The sequence below is a fragment of the Pelecanus crispus genome, chromosome 5, assembly GCF_030463565.1.
Source record: "Pelecanus crispus isolate bPelCri1 chromosome 5, bPelCri1.pri, whole genome shotgun sequence".
In the NCBI taxonomy this organism is placed as follows: Eukaryota; Metazoa; Chordata; class Aves; order Pelecaniformes; family Pelecanidae; genus Pelecanus; species Pelecanus crispus.
The window spans coordinates 11,663,116-11,680,840 of record NC_134647.1 but is presented as its reverse complement, the minus strand read 5'-3'; the positions used below and the strand labels follow the sequence as shown (position 1 = coordinate 11,680,840).

Genomic DNA, 17,725 nt, shown 5'->3' with positions numbered 1-17,725 from the left:
ATTTGTTCAAATTACGACTTTCCTGGTGTCATTGTCCCCCTTCTTCTCCCCCAAGCTCCCTTCCTCCTTCCTTCTGACACAGAGTGCCCCTACATCACAGAACCTGCAACAGCACATGTGCCCACGAGAGGTATAGCGGCAAAGCACACCAGCCAGCAGCACACCGTGGTCTTCCAAAAACCCACGTACTTTCCTCCTTGTACTCACAGAAGCAAAATATGGTCTGAGTTTCAATCACGGGCATGAAGGCAAACTTCTATACAGGCTAGTCCCTTTTCTGGGGAGGTACAACAAAAGGCATTAATGTAACTGGATAGCACTACGCTGCGATCATTATGTGTGCTGGCAGTTAAGTTAAATGTAAGAACAGATTGATTTAGCAGAGCAGAAGAATAATTTCTTTAAAGAATCTGAGATGCATTTATGCGTTTAACTGCTATGGCACCACTTATTTTTTTAATTCACCAATCCTAGCAGCATCTTTCTGATTTTTTTTTTTTTTTTTTTTTGTAAGTACCTTTGCCTGCAATCCCTTCCAGGAACTGCTTTTAAGGTTTTATGCAGTAAATACTTAGGCAATATGTATTCATCCAAGTTCATGGTATGTGGTATTTGGAACATTTTAGGGCTTGGCTACATAGCATGCCATGGTGTGAATTTACAGAGCATTGGCTCTTTGGAAGTGGAGTTAACTGGGCACAGTCAGCCCTAGTATGTCCCAGGAATGACAGGGCAGAAAGCTGGTAAAACACTTAGTTATATAGCCTTGCCTATGCAAACACATCAGTTGCTATCAGAACATGTGTTTTATTTTCTTTCAGTCATGAATGCGACGTGAGTCTGTGTGCAAATTTTTTCCAATACTTTGAAAAACTCTACTGGATTAAAAAAAACAAAAAAAACCCAAAGAGACACAGATAACTGACAAATCACTACAGCCCTTCTGGTGATCTTCACTCTTAGTAATTTACTACGTGGCAGCACCCAAGCACCTCACTCCAGGATCAGGCCAGACCACAGGACAAGTCAAATTATACTGAGCATTGAAGTTCAAATAGGCACATCTCCCCTATGATGAACATACTTTAAACAGTCCTAAGTTATTCCTGCTTATATACTTAGACTTGTACCAAAAAAAAAAAAAAAAAAAATTAGTGCCAGGGGAGGAAAAAGCACCATGACTAAAAACTCAAAGTCTATCAAAGTACACAGACTATAGTTCTCACTTTGCAAACACACATGGACCTGCGTTTAGTGCAGATCAGCGTAAAGACCCTCTTAGATCTCCTTTCTGCAGGGCATCCAAGTCAGCAGCATGACATGTATTTGGTCAAGAACAAGGGGAAGTAGAAGAGAAAGGGACTGACAGAAGAACCAGCTACAGTGCAATTCACAGGAAAATAAAAAAAAAATCACCACGCAGCAGATCCTTTGAAAGAGAAGCTGTTCTTCCCACAGCTTCTCAAACTGAATTTACATGTATTCAAGCTGTATTATACTCAAGTGGAACAGGCAGGCATCTGCCCTTTAAGTATTTTAACTATATCAAAAAAAAAAAAAAGGCATTGTATGTAACAAGCATTTTAGCTTCAAAAACGTAAGCAAACTGACTTCAACACTCAGAAAACCTACCATTAATGAGGATTTGTCATCTGAGCAGACCAAAAATTTTCAAGTTGGTAACTAATCATGCTGTGTCACCAGACTCAACAATCAAAAGAGAACATGAATAGTTTTCTGTGCTCTTTGCAATGCTAAGAAAAACCATTCCACTCTATTTCCCACCCAGTAAGAATCCCAATTACAGGATGCAAGCCACTGCTTCAGTACTCCAGCTCACACACTCTCCTCCCTGAAATTTTGAACGCCATATGGCCATTTGAAAAGTCAAAAAGTTAAAAAGCCATTTCTGAAACATTACCTCACATAAACAGGATAGCTTCTCAAATACCAAAATACAACAGATAAAAGAAAGAAAAACTGCTAAGAGAGCTATAAGCAAGAATTCTGTAAATATTAAATGCCATATTCTGTATTGTTGCTGCTTTCATGCAATAGGTGGGAAAGTGCAAATACTATTTAAAAGTTTATCGTATGTTGTAACTGTTGTACCACACTAGTAAGAAGATTATCACAAGTAAGAGGCAGCTTGATGAATCAAACTGAAAGGCAACTACCTGTATAGCTTCAGTTTGAAAATTTATTTGGAAGAAAAACTTCTCTTTTGGAGGATAAAGCAGATGAACCAGCTCATAAAAAATAGAAACCACAGAATGCCAGCTGAGGTTTTCCTGGGTACCTGACAGGACTTCACATGTCTTTGCATTAGCACTATAGGAGATTTCACTGTTATTAGACGATATATAAACAGGATGCAGCAGTTACCCTATTGCAAGACATCTGCAACAGACTGCTGTGGACAGAGAAATTCACAGATTCTAAGGTCTAAAGAGGCAGTCACCTTGTCTAGCTTACTGAATAATTATGCCACAGCATTCGATTTAAATCAAGGAACGATGGCGAAGGCAGCATACCATACCAGAGAAAGTGTTTTCAATACCCATTTACAGCTTCCCACCGATGAACTTACCACAATGTTCAGCCACATATTTTAAGGTTAATGACACTCACAATACAGAGCACTCTTCTGTCCCAGTTTGTCTAAGTTCAATTTCTAACTATTCACACTTCCCAGATCCTTATTGGCTAAAATAAAAAGGCCCCCATTAGAAACTTATTTTTGCCAAGAGATGTATCACACTACACTAATTACACTGCTAACATTAAAATATTCATTAATATCAATGCTACTAAGTAACACAGATTTGTAAATCAGCAACAAATGGAAAGATGGAAAGGTAATTATTTCTGTTTTTTTCCAAAATACACTGCACCTGACTGCGCAGTGAAAAAAGCATAATTCTGAATTTTTATTTTATATATAATATATCATCTTATTTTGCTCTCTTTTCAATCACATCTATCCCTAAACAATTTGTCCACATGAATTAGCATACCAGAAAGTGGTATTAGTATTCTTAAACATCAATCATGACCAACTGCTCCTTAGTCACGGGAGATACAAGTACAACTTAGTTAATTCTTTTATAGCTTGACATGGGAAGAAAACAGTGTATGATATAATAGTACCATAGTATGGATGTTATAATTCCTTAAGGATATTCCCTTGCCACTTGTAGCGCTAGGACTTGCAAGGATGAGCACATGCAACATTCTACCTTGAGCATCAGGATATTACTGCGGAGTACAAAAGTCATAGAATATACACTACATACTTGTACAGTTAGCCAAGGCAAGTTACTTACCCTCACGCAGCTACGCAATAATAGCTTAGGACATGGCATTGACAATACATCCAACTAAGACTAGCAGGTTTGTCCACAATCCTACAAATAATAGGACAGCTCTTTCAAAAGATTGTAAGATAATTTAAAGCATACAAACCTCTCTAACATCTACAAGGTGATCTGGCTGCATAATAGGAACTCTTTTTCCAGTTGGCAATCTGTGATGTCCAACATTGAAAAAGGAAACTGCATTTTGACTGGGTCTTCTTTGCACACCAGGAGAGTTGGCACTTCCTTGGGATGCAAGAGAGAAGCTGCGAGATTTCAGAGGAGGGTTGTTCTAGTGAATAAATAAGCATATTGAGAAACATTTAGAATTAATTCCCTAATAACCAGCAAATATTCTAATTTGAAAGATACAGCAGAACATTTAATCCTTGATTTTTTATAGAGCAAAGGCAGATGACAAAGCCCTAATAATGTATTAGTAGCAACTGCTAAATAAATATTTTGCACTATCTGCTGACAGTTGCCCCGTTTTATAGTCTAATCTGTGAAATGAGATTGATCAATATGTATCACTTCTCTGACTTGAAAATTAGTCCTTGATTTGCAACAGTACTAGAAACTGACTCCTAATAGATCCTGCAAGGATAGAGCTCACATTTAAGAGAACGAGATTTCATTTAGAACTATTCATTGGATTTATCTCTTACAACAAAGCCAGCTACAAGATCGTGATCTTATCTTAAAAGCAAGGTTTTATTCAGGCATCAGAATAGGTGTTACGCTAATCTGGAGGTTCTATAAAATACACTATATTCACAACCACCACATGGTTAGCCAGTGGAAGCAACAACCCTCAGATATAGTGCTGGACTTGCTGCTCAAACATGGGAATTCATCCTAAATGTATTTGTGGGCTGTTGAGTGGTTTTTAAAAAAAGGTCAAAATAAAAGGAAAGCTCCCAAAACGGAAGGGCTTCAATAACACTGAAGACCTGTTTTCTTATCCATTAAAAAAACCCTGCAAAACCACTGGAAAATATGGGGCTAATACTCTGATCTTTCAGCTCTGCCTCCTGTTCAAACACCAGCTGACCAGTACCTGCTCAGGGAGGACCATTCAGCTCTTCAGAGGCAAACTGACTTCACTTTGTGTCATTCGTAAAGCATATTTTATTATGAGCTAGCTATTACTCAGAAAAGTGTTTCTTGATGTGTCAAGCCCAACCACAGGCCCTTTTGTAGCATTTGTCTTAGATAACAGGATAGTTGTATTTGCAACTACTTCTACTACCAGCCTAAATTATTTTTTCCCTTCGAAAAATCAGTCATACAATACCTTTCCAATAGCTTCCGTGTGATGCTGTGTGCATATCTGTAGCCTGCTAACCCAGTGTTGCCGTTCTTTAGCATCAGTAGCTAATAAAAGCAAACCAAAATGATTATGTGTATGAAGACATTTTGAAGTATTGGCAAAAGGCTGCTTAATTCTTTAAAACAGACTGAAGACTTTAACAGTACAAAGTTTGTGGTTTTTTTTTTCCCTAAAACTTGTTCAGCTGACCAGTAATTAGGTATAACATTGAATAAAGTTCAACATAAATGGCATGTACTTTTTTTTTTTTTTAATTTTGTAACACAGAAATAACTTCAACAAACAGTAACTCCCCTCACGCACATTTGAATCTAAAAACATGACACGTTTTCCTGGAATTAGAGTAAGGTACCCTAAATTAGATAATGATAGCAAGTCTTCAAGGGAAGAAATACTATATTAGCCTAGATTTCCACAGCCTGCAAAATCAGAGAATGGGCTTCTATAACCATCACAGGAGAGCTAACATAGTGAACATTAGGAATAATGTAGTTCCGTGCAAGCATCAAGACAGTACTGTTACCTACAACGATTTAGAAAATGCCGAATCAGTACAGTTTAAGGACACTATATGTGAAGATTAAACCCCATTCTACACATCTTAAGTTCACAGCCTTCTGCAAGTCATCAGACCCAAAGAGTACGGAACCGTCCATAAAGAAGGACGGCTCCTAACTGAAGAGTGGGATGCACGTTTCACATACAGCTCTCATTGCAGCAGCCTGCCAAAGAAGTTCTCCCGCTTTGGCGGCACAGCCAAGCCCAGCAGAGGAGCCAGAGGTGAGGGCCAGGAGCGTCCTCTGGTGGGAGAATCCCCTGTCCAAAAATCGGGGTCCTACCTCTCAGTTTGTACTGCTCCCCGCTGGCAGCGTTCACCGTAAAGGTGTGAGAGTCTTCATCACTGGGTGAAATTACAGCTCCAGCTAGCTGCAGGGTACCCCTGGGCTTCAGATGTCTCGACTGCTCATTCACAAAGTACTCCAGCAGGCCAGCATCATTGTTTAAAACAAAAAATCTGCAACGATAAAAAAGCAAATACACTAAATGAAATCAGCTCACTCTTTTCCATTTTTCTTTTTTTTTTTGGGGGGGGGGGGGGGGGGGGGGGGTCAGGGGGGGAGCACGGGTGGGGTGGTGTTACCAGGAGAAGTCAAGACTTTCATTACAGGTTGGCACAGATGGGGTTGGGACTTAAAGACTTGAGTCAGTACAACGCCAAACATACGAAGTATGTCCCCAACAAGACTGCACAAAAATTAAGTTCCTGCCAATTTTTTCTGAGAGATAAGGAATTGCACAACAGAACAGCATGTTCACAGAAGAGTGCTATTGCAAGATTTTGGGAATCAAAAGAATATCCTGAATCTCTAAGCTTAATAAATCCTTAAACTACATAAATTAAGGGTAAAACAGCCCCAGATACAAAACAGTTGAGATACAAAACTGTGAAACTGAAGCAATTCCAGATTTAAAAAAAAAAAAAATTTTGAAGTGGACATAATGCTTCAACTATTCAATTAAGTTTAACAATAAGTGTATTGACACAAGTCACTGCATGCCAGTGGTAGCACAGGAATTTGGCTAGTGTGGTATGCTAAGGACTTGTCTCTCCGGTATTAATTTGGTTGCACTGTGCTGCTCTAGGAACAGCATCAAGCAGGAAGCCTGACCAGAGAGTTTCACCTGTCAAAGAAAAGCAAGTTATTCCAGGAGAGACAGACACCCTGGGGAACTAAAGGGAAAAGCTTCCTTGAGTTTGAATTTTCAGTAAATAAGTCTTAATTTTTTTTTTTTTAAAAAAGTGTCATGATTTGTCATAAAGCTGAAGACTCAGCAGAAGAAAAAAAAAAACCACAAAGACAATATGTTTAATGGAAAAGGAGAAAAAAATTAATGCTCTACATGTTTGCTTTTGTTTTGGTTTTTTGGGTGTTGGTTTGGGGGTTTTGGGGGTTTTTTTTGTTGTTGTTTGCTTTTTTTTTTTTTTTTTTTTTTTTACACACATACAAGCATTACATTTACACATACATTACACATAAGCCACCAAATGAGTTAACTGTTTCATACTTCCTATACATTTTTTTTCTTATTCATACCTTAGTACAAATATTATTCATCTACACGTTAACTTAATCTATATTGAGAAAAGCATAAGACTCTTCCATCAACTGTGCCTAGCAGAAAAAGGGAAGACCAAGTAGTATTAAAAAAAAATCTGAAACACATTCATTTAGATGCTGCAAAGACCAACATTACTAAAAAGGACCATAGAAGACTTACCGATATTGCCAACCAGTGACGAGATTGGTGTATTTCATTAAGTAACCATAAATATTTTCCATGTGATCACTATTAAAAAAACAAACAAAAAAAGGAAAGAGAGAAAAGGAATCAGACAATACCAAACAAATTTTAGATCTTTCCAGCTTTTGATCATCAGTATCTATTCTCAGAAAATGAATTTTTATCTTCATTTTTAGAATGGCACTACCATTTTAATAAAACTACCAACACTTAACAGATTTTCCAGCCTCCTTTCTAAAATAATTTCGTAAGACAGTTTAACCAGACTTACTAAACTCCAAATAGTTTCAAGGCATAATTAGTTGCACCAATACTTGAGTTTTATTGAGCAGGCACTTCTGGACACATTTGTACTAGTTTCAGGTAATTAAAGACTTAGTAGCCATGCTTCTTCTGTTTCCTGCTCCCTCTTCTAAGCAAGCTTTGTATTTTTGGACTCCTGAACAAAATTAACTTTCACTAGCTTATTAACAGAAACTTGATCATGGTCACTAACTAAAAACAGTCCCGAGGTACTCCTACACCAATGTAGTTTTATTTATCTTTAATGTCCAGAACCCTTCCCGACACATGAACAATCGTGCTCTTGAACAGACGTTCTACAGAACACAACATGTGGGTGCAGGTCACATTAAGATATTCTGAAGTGTAAAACAAGAGCCAAAACATCTCCTCCTCTGGACTGGCAAGAAAATCAGGTAGTTTCTCTTTTGAAGCCTCAACTTGCAACATCCACCAAAACTGAAAACCCATCGAAAGCATTCAGCATAGAGGGTTAGTATCACTACAGGCAAAACACATTGCCACTTCTGAAAATCAATTGTCCTAAATAAGGCTTACAAGTCTTATGGCTACGAACTAATCTTAAAACCACAGTTTTATCTATTTTATAATGTACACTCCCATAATTCTAGAAATGCCACCTCAATGCCGTCACCTCTTACACAATCTGACATTGAAGAACACAGAATGTTCTTGATAGACAATTAGGGTCCAGGACAAGAAAAATTCTTATTATTCCAATGAAGAATTGAAACGATGACCCAAATATCAGATACTGACTACATGCTTTTTAAAAGAAGCTCATATTTAAGCCATCTTATTTAGATTTTAAAATAAGATTTCTGTAGCTCATAGTACGTGAAGATTAAATGAAAGTTACACAGACTCCATTGGAACAGCAGCCTGTCTTGGTCCTTAAGAGGTCAAAGTACCCCCATATCAGCACAAGTGGAAAGAGGAAGAAAAATAGGCCTACTACAGCCAAGGGATCACCTTCATTAGTGGATTTTGCTTGCAAATATAGTCAGACCAAGTATTGGGGTAAATTTCAAATAATAGGTGAAGCTTCTGCCTACACTTCACTTCTAAGCAGCGTCAGTATCATCAGATTAGTTAGATACCCAACAATTCAATAAATATAACTTAAGTTTCACCCTAAAGGAAGCTATTTAGGATGCCACTAATGAAGATAACCTCAGAGTAAATCACTGCCATATGAATCAATGCCGTACCACTGTCATTCAGTAATGCCATCTAAAGAAGAGATGCAAGAATGTACATTTTTGAAGAAAAAATTAGTTGCTGATTTTTAATGTTACACTGAAAAAAAATATGTGTTCTAGCTATTACTGCAGCAATCAGTATTGCAGTAATATCCTGCAAGGGAGAGCAGCCAGCGGGACTATCTAGGAATTTAATTTCTAATAGCTCATTAAGTGGTACTACAGATAAAAATAAAACTAAGGAGAGCAGAAGGTATTCAGGCTATCATATATTTAAGGGTACAAAAATGCTACAGGAGATGGAACCAAACTCATCCTCTGCAGACGCCTCTCATTTGTTATTATTGGCATACAAGGGAAGTACAGTTTAGACTTGCTCACTGTCTTAATTTAGCTGAAAATTATGAGATTGCATAGTAATAAGAACGTATGAGCTTGTTTTTTAATCATCTGAAAATTGTCCCTAGTCACAGCTAATTGTTTTTCAGTTTTTACTGAATGCAAGCTTCACCCTTGCTTTTCCGTTAGGCATCGTACAGAGCCCTGCACATGCAGGCAAGAGCTGCTGTACTCTCCCATTACCTAACGTGCCTAAAACACAGGTACGTTTAACAGAACCCAAGAAAAATGAGAAAAGTAACTTTCTTCATTCAGACTTCATTCATTCAGACCACAATGAATACAGCAGGACTATATGTATTGCCTTGGAAGTCCATTCATCTGACAAAGGTAAATTAAACAGTCTTTGATTAAAATAATTTGACAACTTTTTTTGAGCGTGACAGATGAGAGAGCTGATTTTGTCAGTCTTTAGAAAAAGGAAAGAGTCACCGTAGAAGGGGATGCAGCCCTTTCGGTGATGTACTTCCACATCGAATGAGCACTCAACTACGTTTTGCCTTCATCTGCATGTTCCTCTCCACTTGGATTTTCACTTTGACTAGACCCAAACTTCTCCAAATGTCTCCTCTTCAATAATTCCTGTCTCTAGCCTCAGCAGTCCCAAAAGTGATGGTTTAACTGAAAAACTTTGAAAGCAGCCCCCCAGAGAAGTCTGAGAAAGTGGCCGAGGACAAGCAAGCCAGTCACCTCCAGCATCATGGACACTACCAATCTGGAAGGAGCACAGCGCAGCAAATGAACACGAGCGCAAGTGCGTGATGTTAGACACACTGACCAGCTGTGTTTCAGAATCCCTAGCTTGGGATGCAGGGGGTCCCCAAACCCCACATCTCACACAAAAGAGCTATAACTCAATGTACAAGGTAAAGCTCAGAAATACACTTAGCAGGTATCTCCCATTCACAAGCAAAAAGACCTCATCTGCCTGCACAAGATCATAGAAATGTAGTAAGCACCGATGGCCAAACCTCAGCACGGAAGAGCCCAACAAGCAGCGGTGGTGGCTGGTGCGGATCCCAAGACACACAACAGTCAGCTGCCAGCGGGGATTCCTTATGGACTAACCTCTGCAGCAAGGGAGGAATATAACATGCCGACTGCCAGGGATGAGACACTGAGCTGTGGCTTGCTTTTTGGGAGACCGGAGAACATTAGAAAAGCCAAAGTCCAAAGAGGTGGAGCATGAACAGAGGTCCCTGCTAAATGAGCTGCCTGTCAGACAATACGGATTAAATTATTTTCCTTCTTAACTGTGTTCATGCATCTGCAATAGAACTGCACAAACCCAAAAGACTATATTTAGTTTTCACCCTGCCAACGGCTGGGCAAAATTCTAGCACTCGGGCAAGTAATGGATTAGCCTGCCTGAAGGGTATGAAAAACTTGGTTATTTAAAACATTTCCCTTGACAGTATAAGGGCCTAGAGGCAAACAAATAAGCAAATAAAAAGAGTAAAAGCACGGAGCTTACAGGCTCTAATCATAGTCTCCCAGCACAAATTCCCACACCGCATGGGCCAGGTAATTTTCAACATTTGAACTAAGGCTTATTTTTAAATAAGTAACAATTTTATACAGTGAAAAAAGATTTAAATCCAGTCTGCAAACTGCAGTTCACAAAAGGTAGATTTTATAACTGTACACAAACCCGTTACAGAACTACAGTTAACCTCCTAATCATCTCCTGGGTAAGCACTAGTACTTTCCTATGAATACAGAAAAACAGTCTCAATATTATTTATGAACAATGAGGCCACAGAATTATAACTAGAACATCTCTTCAATGATTTTAAGATTGGTGCCTCCACAGCAAGAGTTAAACTAAAATATCTGTTGTTGCTAAAGCAGTGTTGCAAAGCAGTTAACATTGTAAAAAAACCACAAAACCCCTATTTCAATAGTATGGAATTAACAGCAAAGCTTTTCAGAGCGCTACAGAAAGCTTTTAAGATGGTAGACTTTGAGAACAAGAGGTTGAGGTTCAGGCACTGGCTCTGCTCACAGATAACCACAGTTCATAAAATATGAGTAAGATCATCCTTAAAGCCCTTAACAGCATTGTTTCTAATGAAACAACACTAAAACCTGTTTCAAAGTCACTTGTGTACTTCAGAAGCCTCCACAGTTCCCCACATTGAGGTTTTTGACTTCTAGAAAATAGATTTCAGAAGTGAATTTGACACAAAACACTGAGCAACGTATCTCAACATTGACAGCAAGGCCTGGCTGCACCGGGATCCTTCCCAACTTTAAGAATACCTTTGCATTCATGCTGGCTGCCTACATGCATGTACATGTACCTGTGGGTACGTGTACCTTTCCATAGCCAAGATGCTGTTGTTGCTCTTCAAAATGCTTACGGCAGTCTCAGATTGTCAAAGGAACAGCAACAGCTCAGCAACGATGAGTCAACAACCCCTAAAGTCTGTATTTCTATAGAAATTCATCTGTCCTTCTGTCAAAGAATGACAAAAAATGCTGTGTTGCAACAGACCTGTCACAGCCTTAAAGATGTAAAAAAATTTCATTTTAACTTTTGCTGGACTACTTTAAGTGAGGATACTGTGCGAATCACAATCCAGGAAAAAATTACGCGGGAACTCATGGTACAACATCTGAACTCCAGCCCAGCACACTTACCACCACTGAAAATCTGGGTTTTTTCCAAAGGCTGAACACCACTGAACTTGGCTGCCCATTTATCATACTTTTTTAGTTTATAAATATTGTGAGATGGACTGAAACTGTCCTAAGCAAATGACTGAAGTCTATGAAAAATTACAAATTAGTTCATATTCTTTCCAGAAAACTATCCCTCCCCAACTTCAGAGATGTTTACCACAAACCAGATTTCTACATATCTAAGTGTTACTAAAATGCAATAGGAATAAAACATTCACAAAGGATTACTGTTAGTGTATTTATCCTTTTCTAGTTTTATTTGTTCTTTTCTAGTATGCCTCTTAAGTTGCAGCAGCTGTAGTGCCTTGCAGGCTGGTCTCCTGTCCTGGGGGAGGAATAAGATAATGATAGTCAGGCCAAATTCCCCCTGTATCCTGTTTACGTGCAGCACCCGAGCCTTGAACGCAGATGCTGAGGAAGAGCAGTCCCAGAATGACGTCTTTCAGGAGCTTCAGCCAAGACACCCAGGTTCACACCTGAGAAGCACTGCGCCAACATTTTCTTGAAGAAGAAACACCAATGCAGAAGGCCTCCTCACCCTTTGTTCCTACCTCTCATGGTGCAGCTCTCCCTGAAAGCAAACAAATCACCACTAGCAGTGCCACAAAATTACACCCATCTGGAAAGCAATTACACAAAACTTCCAAGACTGCCCTTCTGATGATTTTAATTTTGCTGGGACCCAGACAGCACTGCGTGGGAAACCTTGAGCGGTCAGGGCTCCGAACACCCAACAGCTGTTTGAAGAGCAAACACAGTGGCCAAAGGCTTCCCCACAGACTTGCGTAAGGCCTGGCTTCAAGCAGGAGCCGAGTATGTGTGGATTTGCTTCCAGCAGGAAGGACAACGCGGAGCCCGGAGCCCATGCAGATGTCGGGAAGGGCTCCTGAAGTGGGATCCAGCCTCCACAGCTGCCACCACTGCCGTTACGACAGCACCTTCAGGCCCTTGCCAAAGGAGCCAAAGGCTCCTTTCTACTGAGCTCACAGCAAGATGCAAAAACCTGGTGGAAGAGACTGTCTTCAGATTAAAAGCTAGCAAAGCATAAAGAAAAGGAAAGGAAGAAATCAGGATCCTAACAGTGCAAACCAATGAGTGATTGTGACTACGCAGTTAAAAAAGCAGTAACCATTTTCACTGAACTTGTTCATCTGCCTACAGGCTTGCCATCTGTAATAGAATCATAGAATTGTTTAGGTTGGAAAAGACCTTTAAGATCATCCAGTCCAACCATTAACCTACACTACCAAGTCTACTCTAAGCCAATCAAGGGTAGACTAGACTAAAATAGCGTGCTTTTTTGTCACTGACCACTGCAAAGTGCTTATCCACAACACACTGATTCCCCTTTTTGTTACACGGAGGGGAAGGGCAGGGCAGAAGGGGGGGGGGGGGGGGGAACCAAATCCTAAGTCAGCAACAGAAACTTTGGCCGTATCTTCTGCAGCTACAAAGATCACTTGCTCCCAAGAAACCACCACCACATTAAGCACACTCCAGTCCCATGGCTTGTTGGTGCAAGTGTGGGTTCCCCAGTACACCCAGCAAGGTAAGGCAGAAGCCTCCATGTTGCTTACAGAGTATCTATATCAATGTTAGCCCCGCTTTTCCATCTGGCTTTTGGAAGAAAGAAAAAGCTAACCTTGCTGCACAATCCACCAGCAGTGCCCTACAGTCAACTGTAAAGTGGCAGCAGAGCTCCAGCTCTTCAGCTCATGCCTTTGCCTATCAATTATAAGTTTAGAAACCGACAACAAGTGCAAGGAAAAAAGGTCCAACAATACGACAAAAACATTGACAGCAGACCCTGGGGATGCTTCAGAATACCACTTGGCCGCAAGCGTGCTACCAACGTACACATCCTCAGTAGATATAAAAACTTCTCTTAAAATGTACTCCTGTAAACCCTTGAGAGCACAGACATGCGTTGGAAGAGAAGTGGAGGCTTGCCACGAAGGAAGGGTGCGGCAGGGCAGAAATGAGCCGTCAGCTGTCCGTGAGCCTGGCACGACACAGCCCAGGCTTCCCATCCCGGGGGTGAGGGGCTCTCCCACCGCCCGGCCTCCCCAGCCGCCTGCTATCAGCGTGGCAGTTGCATTTGCACCTGAAGTTTCTATCAATACTAGTTCTCAAGGGGAATGTTAAATCAAGCTTACAGGTTTTTTTTAAAACCATCCTAATTAAACTTGCATTCTATTCTTCCCTTTCGCGCATTAATGCCACAGGTCAGTTATACACAAATGAAACTGTATTGTAACGCGTTTGCAGGGTGGCAACAGAAAAAAAAGGAGAGATATAATATTTAATTAATAAGTAGCAAAACACTGCTCTCACTGGACCACTGTAAAGCTGATTATTTAACTACTTTGTCATTTAGAGCGCTCTTTAGCTCTCAAAATACTTCTGCCTGGAAGAAAACTGCAGCGAGTTTCAGCTAAGCAATTTCTCTTGCACGTACATGAACACCTCAAGTCAGCACGAACTCCACTCACGTACAATTTATTTGTGGACTTGCGTCAGCATAATACAACTGAAGCTGGACCCAAGAGCCAGCAGCCAACCCTGCAGATTTTTCTGCAATGATAACTACTACTCAAGTATTCCCGGAAAGATAACTGTAGATTTAGCCAACGACATCTTCGAGCTGGAGCATACAAAAAATAGGCACCTCAAAAGGTATGAACTCTCCACTTGAGACGTCTGGAGAACAATTGTTGCCTGCAGCTTTGCTACCACGTGTGTCATAGAATCATAGAATCATAGAATCGTCTAGGTTGCAAAAGACCTTTAAGATCATCCAGTCCAACCATTAACCTACACTACCAAGCCCACCTAAACCAATCAAGGGCAGACTAGACTAAACCATATCCCGAAGTGCCACATCTACCCGTTTTTTGAACACCTCCAGGGATGGGGACTCCACCACCTCTCTGGGCAGCCTGTTCCAATGCTTGACCACCCTTTCCGCAAAGAAATTTTTCCTGATTTCCAGTCTAAACCTCCCCTGGCGCAGCTTGAGCCCATTTCCTCTCGTCCTATCGCTAGCTACTTGGGAGAAGAGACCAACACCCACCTCACTACAACCTCCTTTCAGGTAGTTGTAGAGAGCGATAAGGTCTCCCCTCAGCCTCCTCTTCTCCAGGCTAAACAGTTTACATTAGCACACCATGATGCACAGTTTCACATATTATTGTTACCAAACCCCAAAACTCTCCCTTGAAGTCCAGTTTCAGAAAGCTCAAGCAGTCAAATTAAAGCTACTCTGCTCAACAAACAGTACTGGCATAACATAAGCAAGGCAATCACACTGATGGATGAGCATCTTTGCAATTTTGGACTACCTGCTACCTACCGCACCTCAGAGAGCGGTGGAGCCTGGTAAGCACTATTCACAGAAACTGGTGGAGCAAACCTCTGCGTCGCTTAGTTACTCTAAGCACAGTCCAACATGGTTTAGCTTACTACACATTCCATCCCAAGGCATTTTGGTCTGCTTCTAGTCTAGTAGCTCTTATCAGAAATATAAGGACACGTCCTTCCAGTTTTAAGATGTATTTGTGATTATCATGTTAAAAAGATTATATTGATAATTACATGTTGCCATCCTGGACTTTGCAGCAATAAAACACTGGCTATTAAATGGAAGGTAAATACACTGATCAGCTACTCCAGATAAGCCTCTTGCCTTTTTAATTATCTTTGAATCATTTTTGAGACATTTCAGATTAAATACAGATGATAACAATTATTACCGCCTTCCAAGCAAGGAAGAACACACTTAATGTTTTCTAAACATTCAGAAAGACCATAAGCCTAGAGTACAACACAGGCAAAAAACTGTGTGGACCACCAGACTGAGGAAGCAACAGCCCACAGTTTGAAGTCTATCTACCAAACAGTTGCAAGTGGTGCACCTCAGGGGTCAATGCTGCTAAATGCCTCCAAGCTGGCCGATGGACCAGCACATGCTCTGCAACCTCTCAGGTGAGACCAAACCTCAGGGAGCCGTCAGGCTGCGCTGCCTTTCCGAGGGATCCCGACTGTTCAGAGGAACAAGCTGAACAAGACCGCCTGAATTTGGACAAAAGCAATGCAAAGCCTTGCACCTGGGATGGACTAACCCATGGATCAGTGCAAGCTAGGTATCTCATGCCAGACAAGAAGAGGCTGAGGGACCTGCGTCTGCTCAGCCTCCTTCAGAAGCAGGGAAGGCTTAGTAGGGATCGCACCACTGTCTCCCCTACATATGGAGGGGATGGAGACAGACTCCTTTCAGAGATGCACAGCAGAAGGGCAAGCCACAATGGTCTCAAGTTGTAGCGAAAAAAATTCCTTGTTTGACACAAGGAAAAATTCTTCACAATGAGGGCGGGTAAACCCTGGGCCAGGAGCCCAGAGAGGCTGTGGCATCTCCATCCTTGGAGATGTCCAAAATTCAACCAGTGGCCGTGAATGACCTCTTCTAACTTTGAAGCTGGCCCTGCTTTGAGCAGGAGGCTAGACTAGGGATTTCCTAGACGTCCCTCCCAACACAAATTATTCTATAATCCTTGGATATAGAGCGATTAAACAAAAATATTCCTACATGAAAACTGAGGCAGAAGGTACTCAGAAGGTTTAAACTCTAATTAAGAAAGTACATGTGTTAACTTAACCACCTATGATTATGACAATACAGAAAAAGAGCAGGACTATTTTCTTGTTCAGTGCTTTAAGTGGACAGTGATTCCCAGACAAGGAATTATTCAGAACTGCTCCTTTTCATTGTGCAATGAGCATCAGGTATTATTCATTTGGCACTCATGCGCTAATAGTTTCCTCATGGTTTTCTTCTCTTGTGCTTATCATCAACATTTATGAAGGAGTCATGTACCGACCAATAAAAGGCCAAGGACATTATCGTCCCATTTTACATATAGGGAACTGAGGAGCAATGAATTTTCAGCCTCTCTAACTTTGAGATAGTTATGGCCCTATTTTTATTTTATTCATACATTCAAATCACAGCTTCTGCTGATTTCAGCTGCAGCTGTGACCCTGCAAAAGTTTTGCAAAATCAGAGCCAACTGTTCCAAAGTAGGCCTCCAACAAAAAGAGGAACACACAGTTAGTGATTACAGAAGAAAACCAGTTTAAACGATATAACTGTTACCACAGAGGAAGTCAGATCCACCGTCAGAAACCAGCTCCTTAATATAGCATCCTGCAGTTCTGCCCAGCAGATCTCACGCTTTCTGTAACATCTCCACTGCAACAAATTAAACCAACTTACCAATGCAAACTGGGCTCTTCAGGAAACTGATCTGTCAGTGCCTAAACATTAATCAAGATTTTAAAGATTTCCAGCCTCATTGAAAACTCAGGAATTTACACCTGGAAGGAAAAAGAAAAAATGCCTACCCATAGCAAAAAGCCTTCCACACTGACATTCCTGCTTCAAAGCAGGCTGTCCAATATAAGATTGTCAGCTTAACACACACGAAAAAACAGCATTTCTCCTATCCCAGTTCAGCCTGCCCTCCACTCCCATTTCAGCGTTAGACACACAGTACAGAAAATCTGGAGTGGTACAAGCTTTGCAAGCAGCCTAAAAAGAAAATTGTCCAGCAGCATTACCAGCAGGCAGTGATCCCCTACAAGAAGAATTCATCAGCACCGGCAGGTGATCAGAGTGCATGCCAAGGCAACGTCCTCAAGCAAACAGGGGTCCTTGCACACACGCCTTAATTTTCATGGTACAATGAGCACAGCACAAGAACCTACCTAGGGTAACCTAACAGCAGCAGCTGGCACCTTCTACTTCTACATTAAGCAGCAGGATTAGGTCAGCCACATGCAGGCTGTTTTTCATCTTTTCTCTGGGGAGAGAACATGTGTGGCAGAGCAGGACGTTAATGTTGTAGGCAACTTTAATTAACCTGTTGCTACATAATTACATTAGAAAAGGTGAAGCTGAAAACCACCTTTTGCACTTAGCGAAGGATAGACATTTGTAACGGCCATTAACTCCTCCAGAAATCTATTCCATGGAAAGCACAAATTATTTGCTATTTAGAAGCTATTTAAAACTTCATGCTGCTTCAGCTTAGCTTAATTTGAACTCTAAATGAATATCCCAGTATTAACACAAGCATCCTGCGATG

The 17,725-nt window shown here is 40.7% G+C and overlaps 1 protein-coding gene across 1 annotated transcript in view; it reads right to left on the bottom strand.

The window, feature by feature from the left end:
• The window catches only part of OSBPL11 (oxysterol binding protein like 11), a 44,119-nt gene that overhangs the window by 19,427 nt on the left and 6,967 nt on the right, over nt 1-17,725 (bottom strand). The window contains exons 2-5 of the mRNA XM_075710188.1: nt 6,970-7,038; nt 5,529-5,704; nt 4,654-4,733; nt 3,466-3,648 (exon numbers count right to left, since the gene is read on the bottom strand). Coding sequence (XP_075566303.1) covers nt 3,466-3,648; nt 4,654-4,733; nt 5,529-5,704; nt 6,970-7,038 — 508 coding nt within the window. The remainder of the gene's footprint in view (nt 1-3,465; nt 3,649-4,653; nt 4,734-5,528; nt 5,705-6,969; nt 7,039-17,725) is intronic.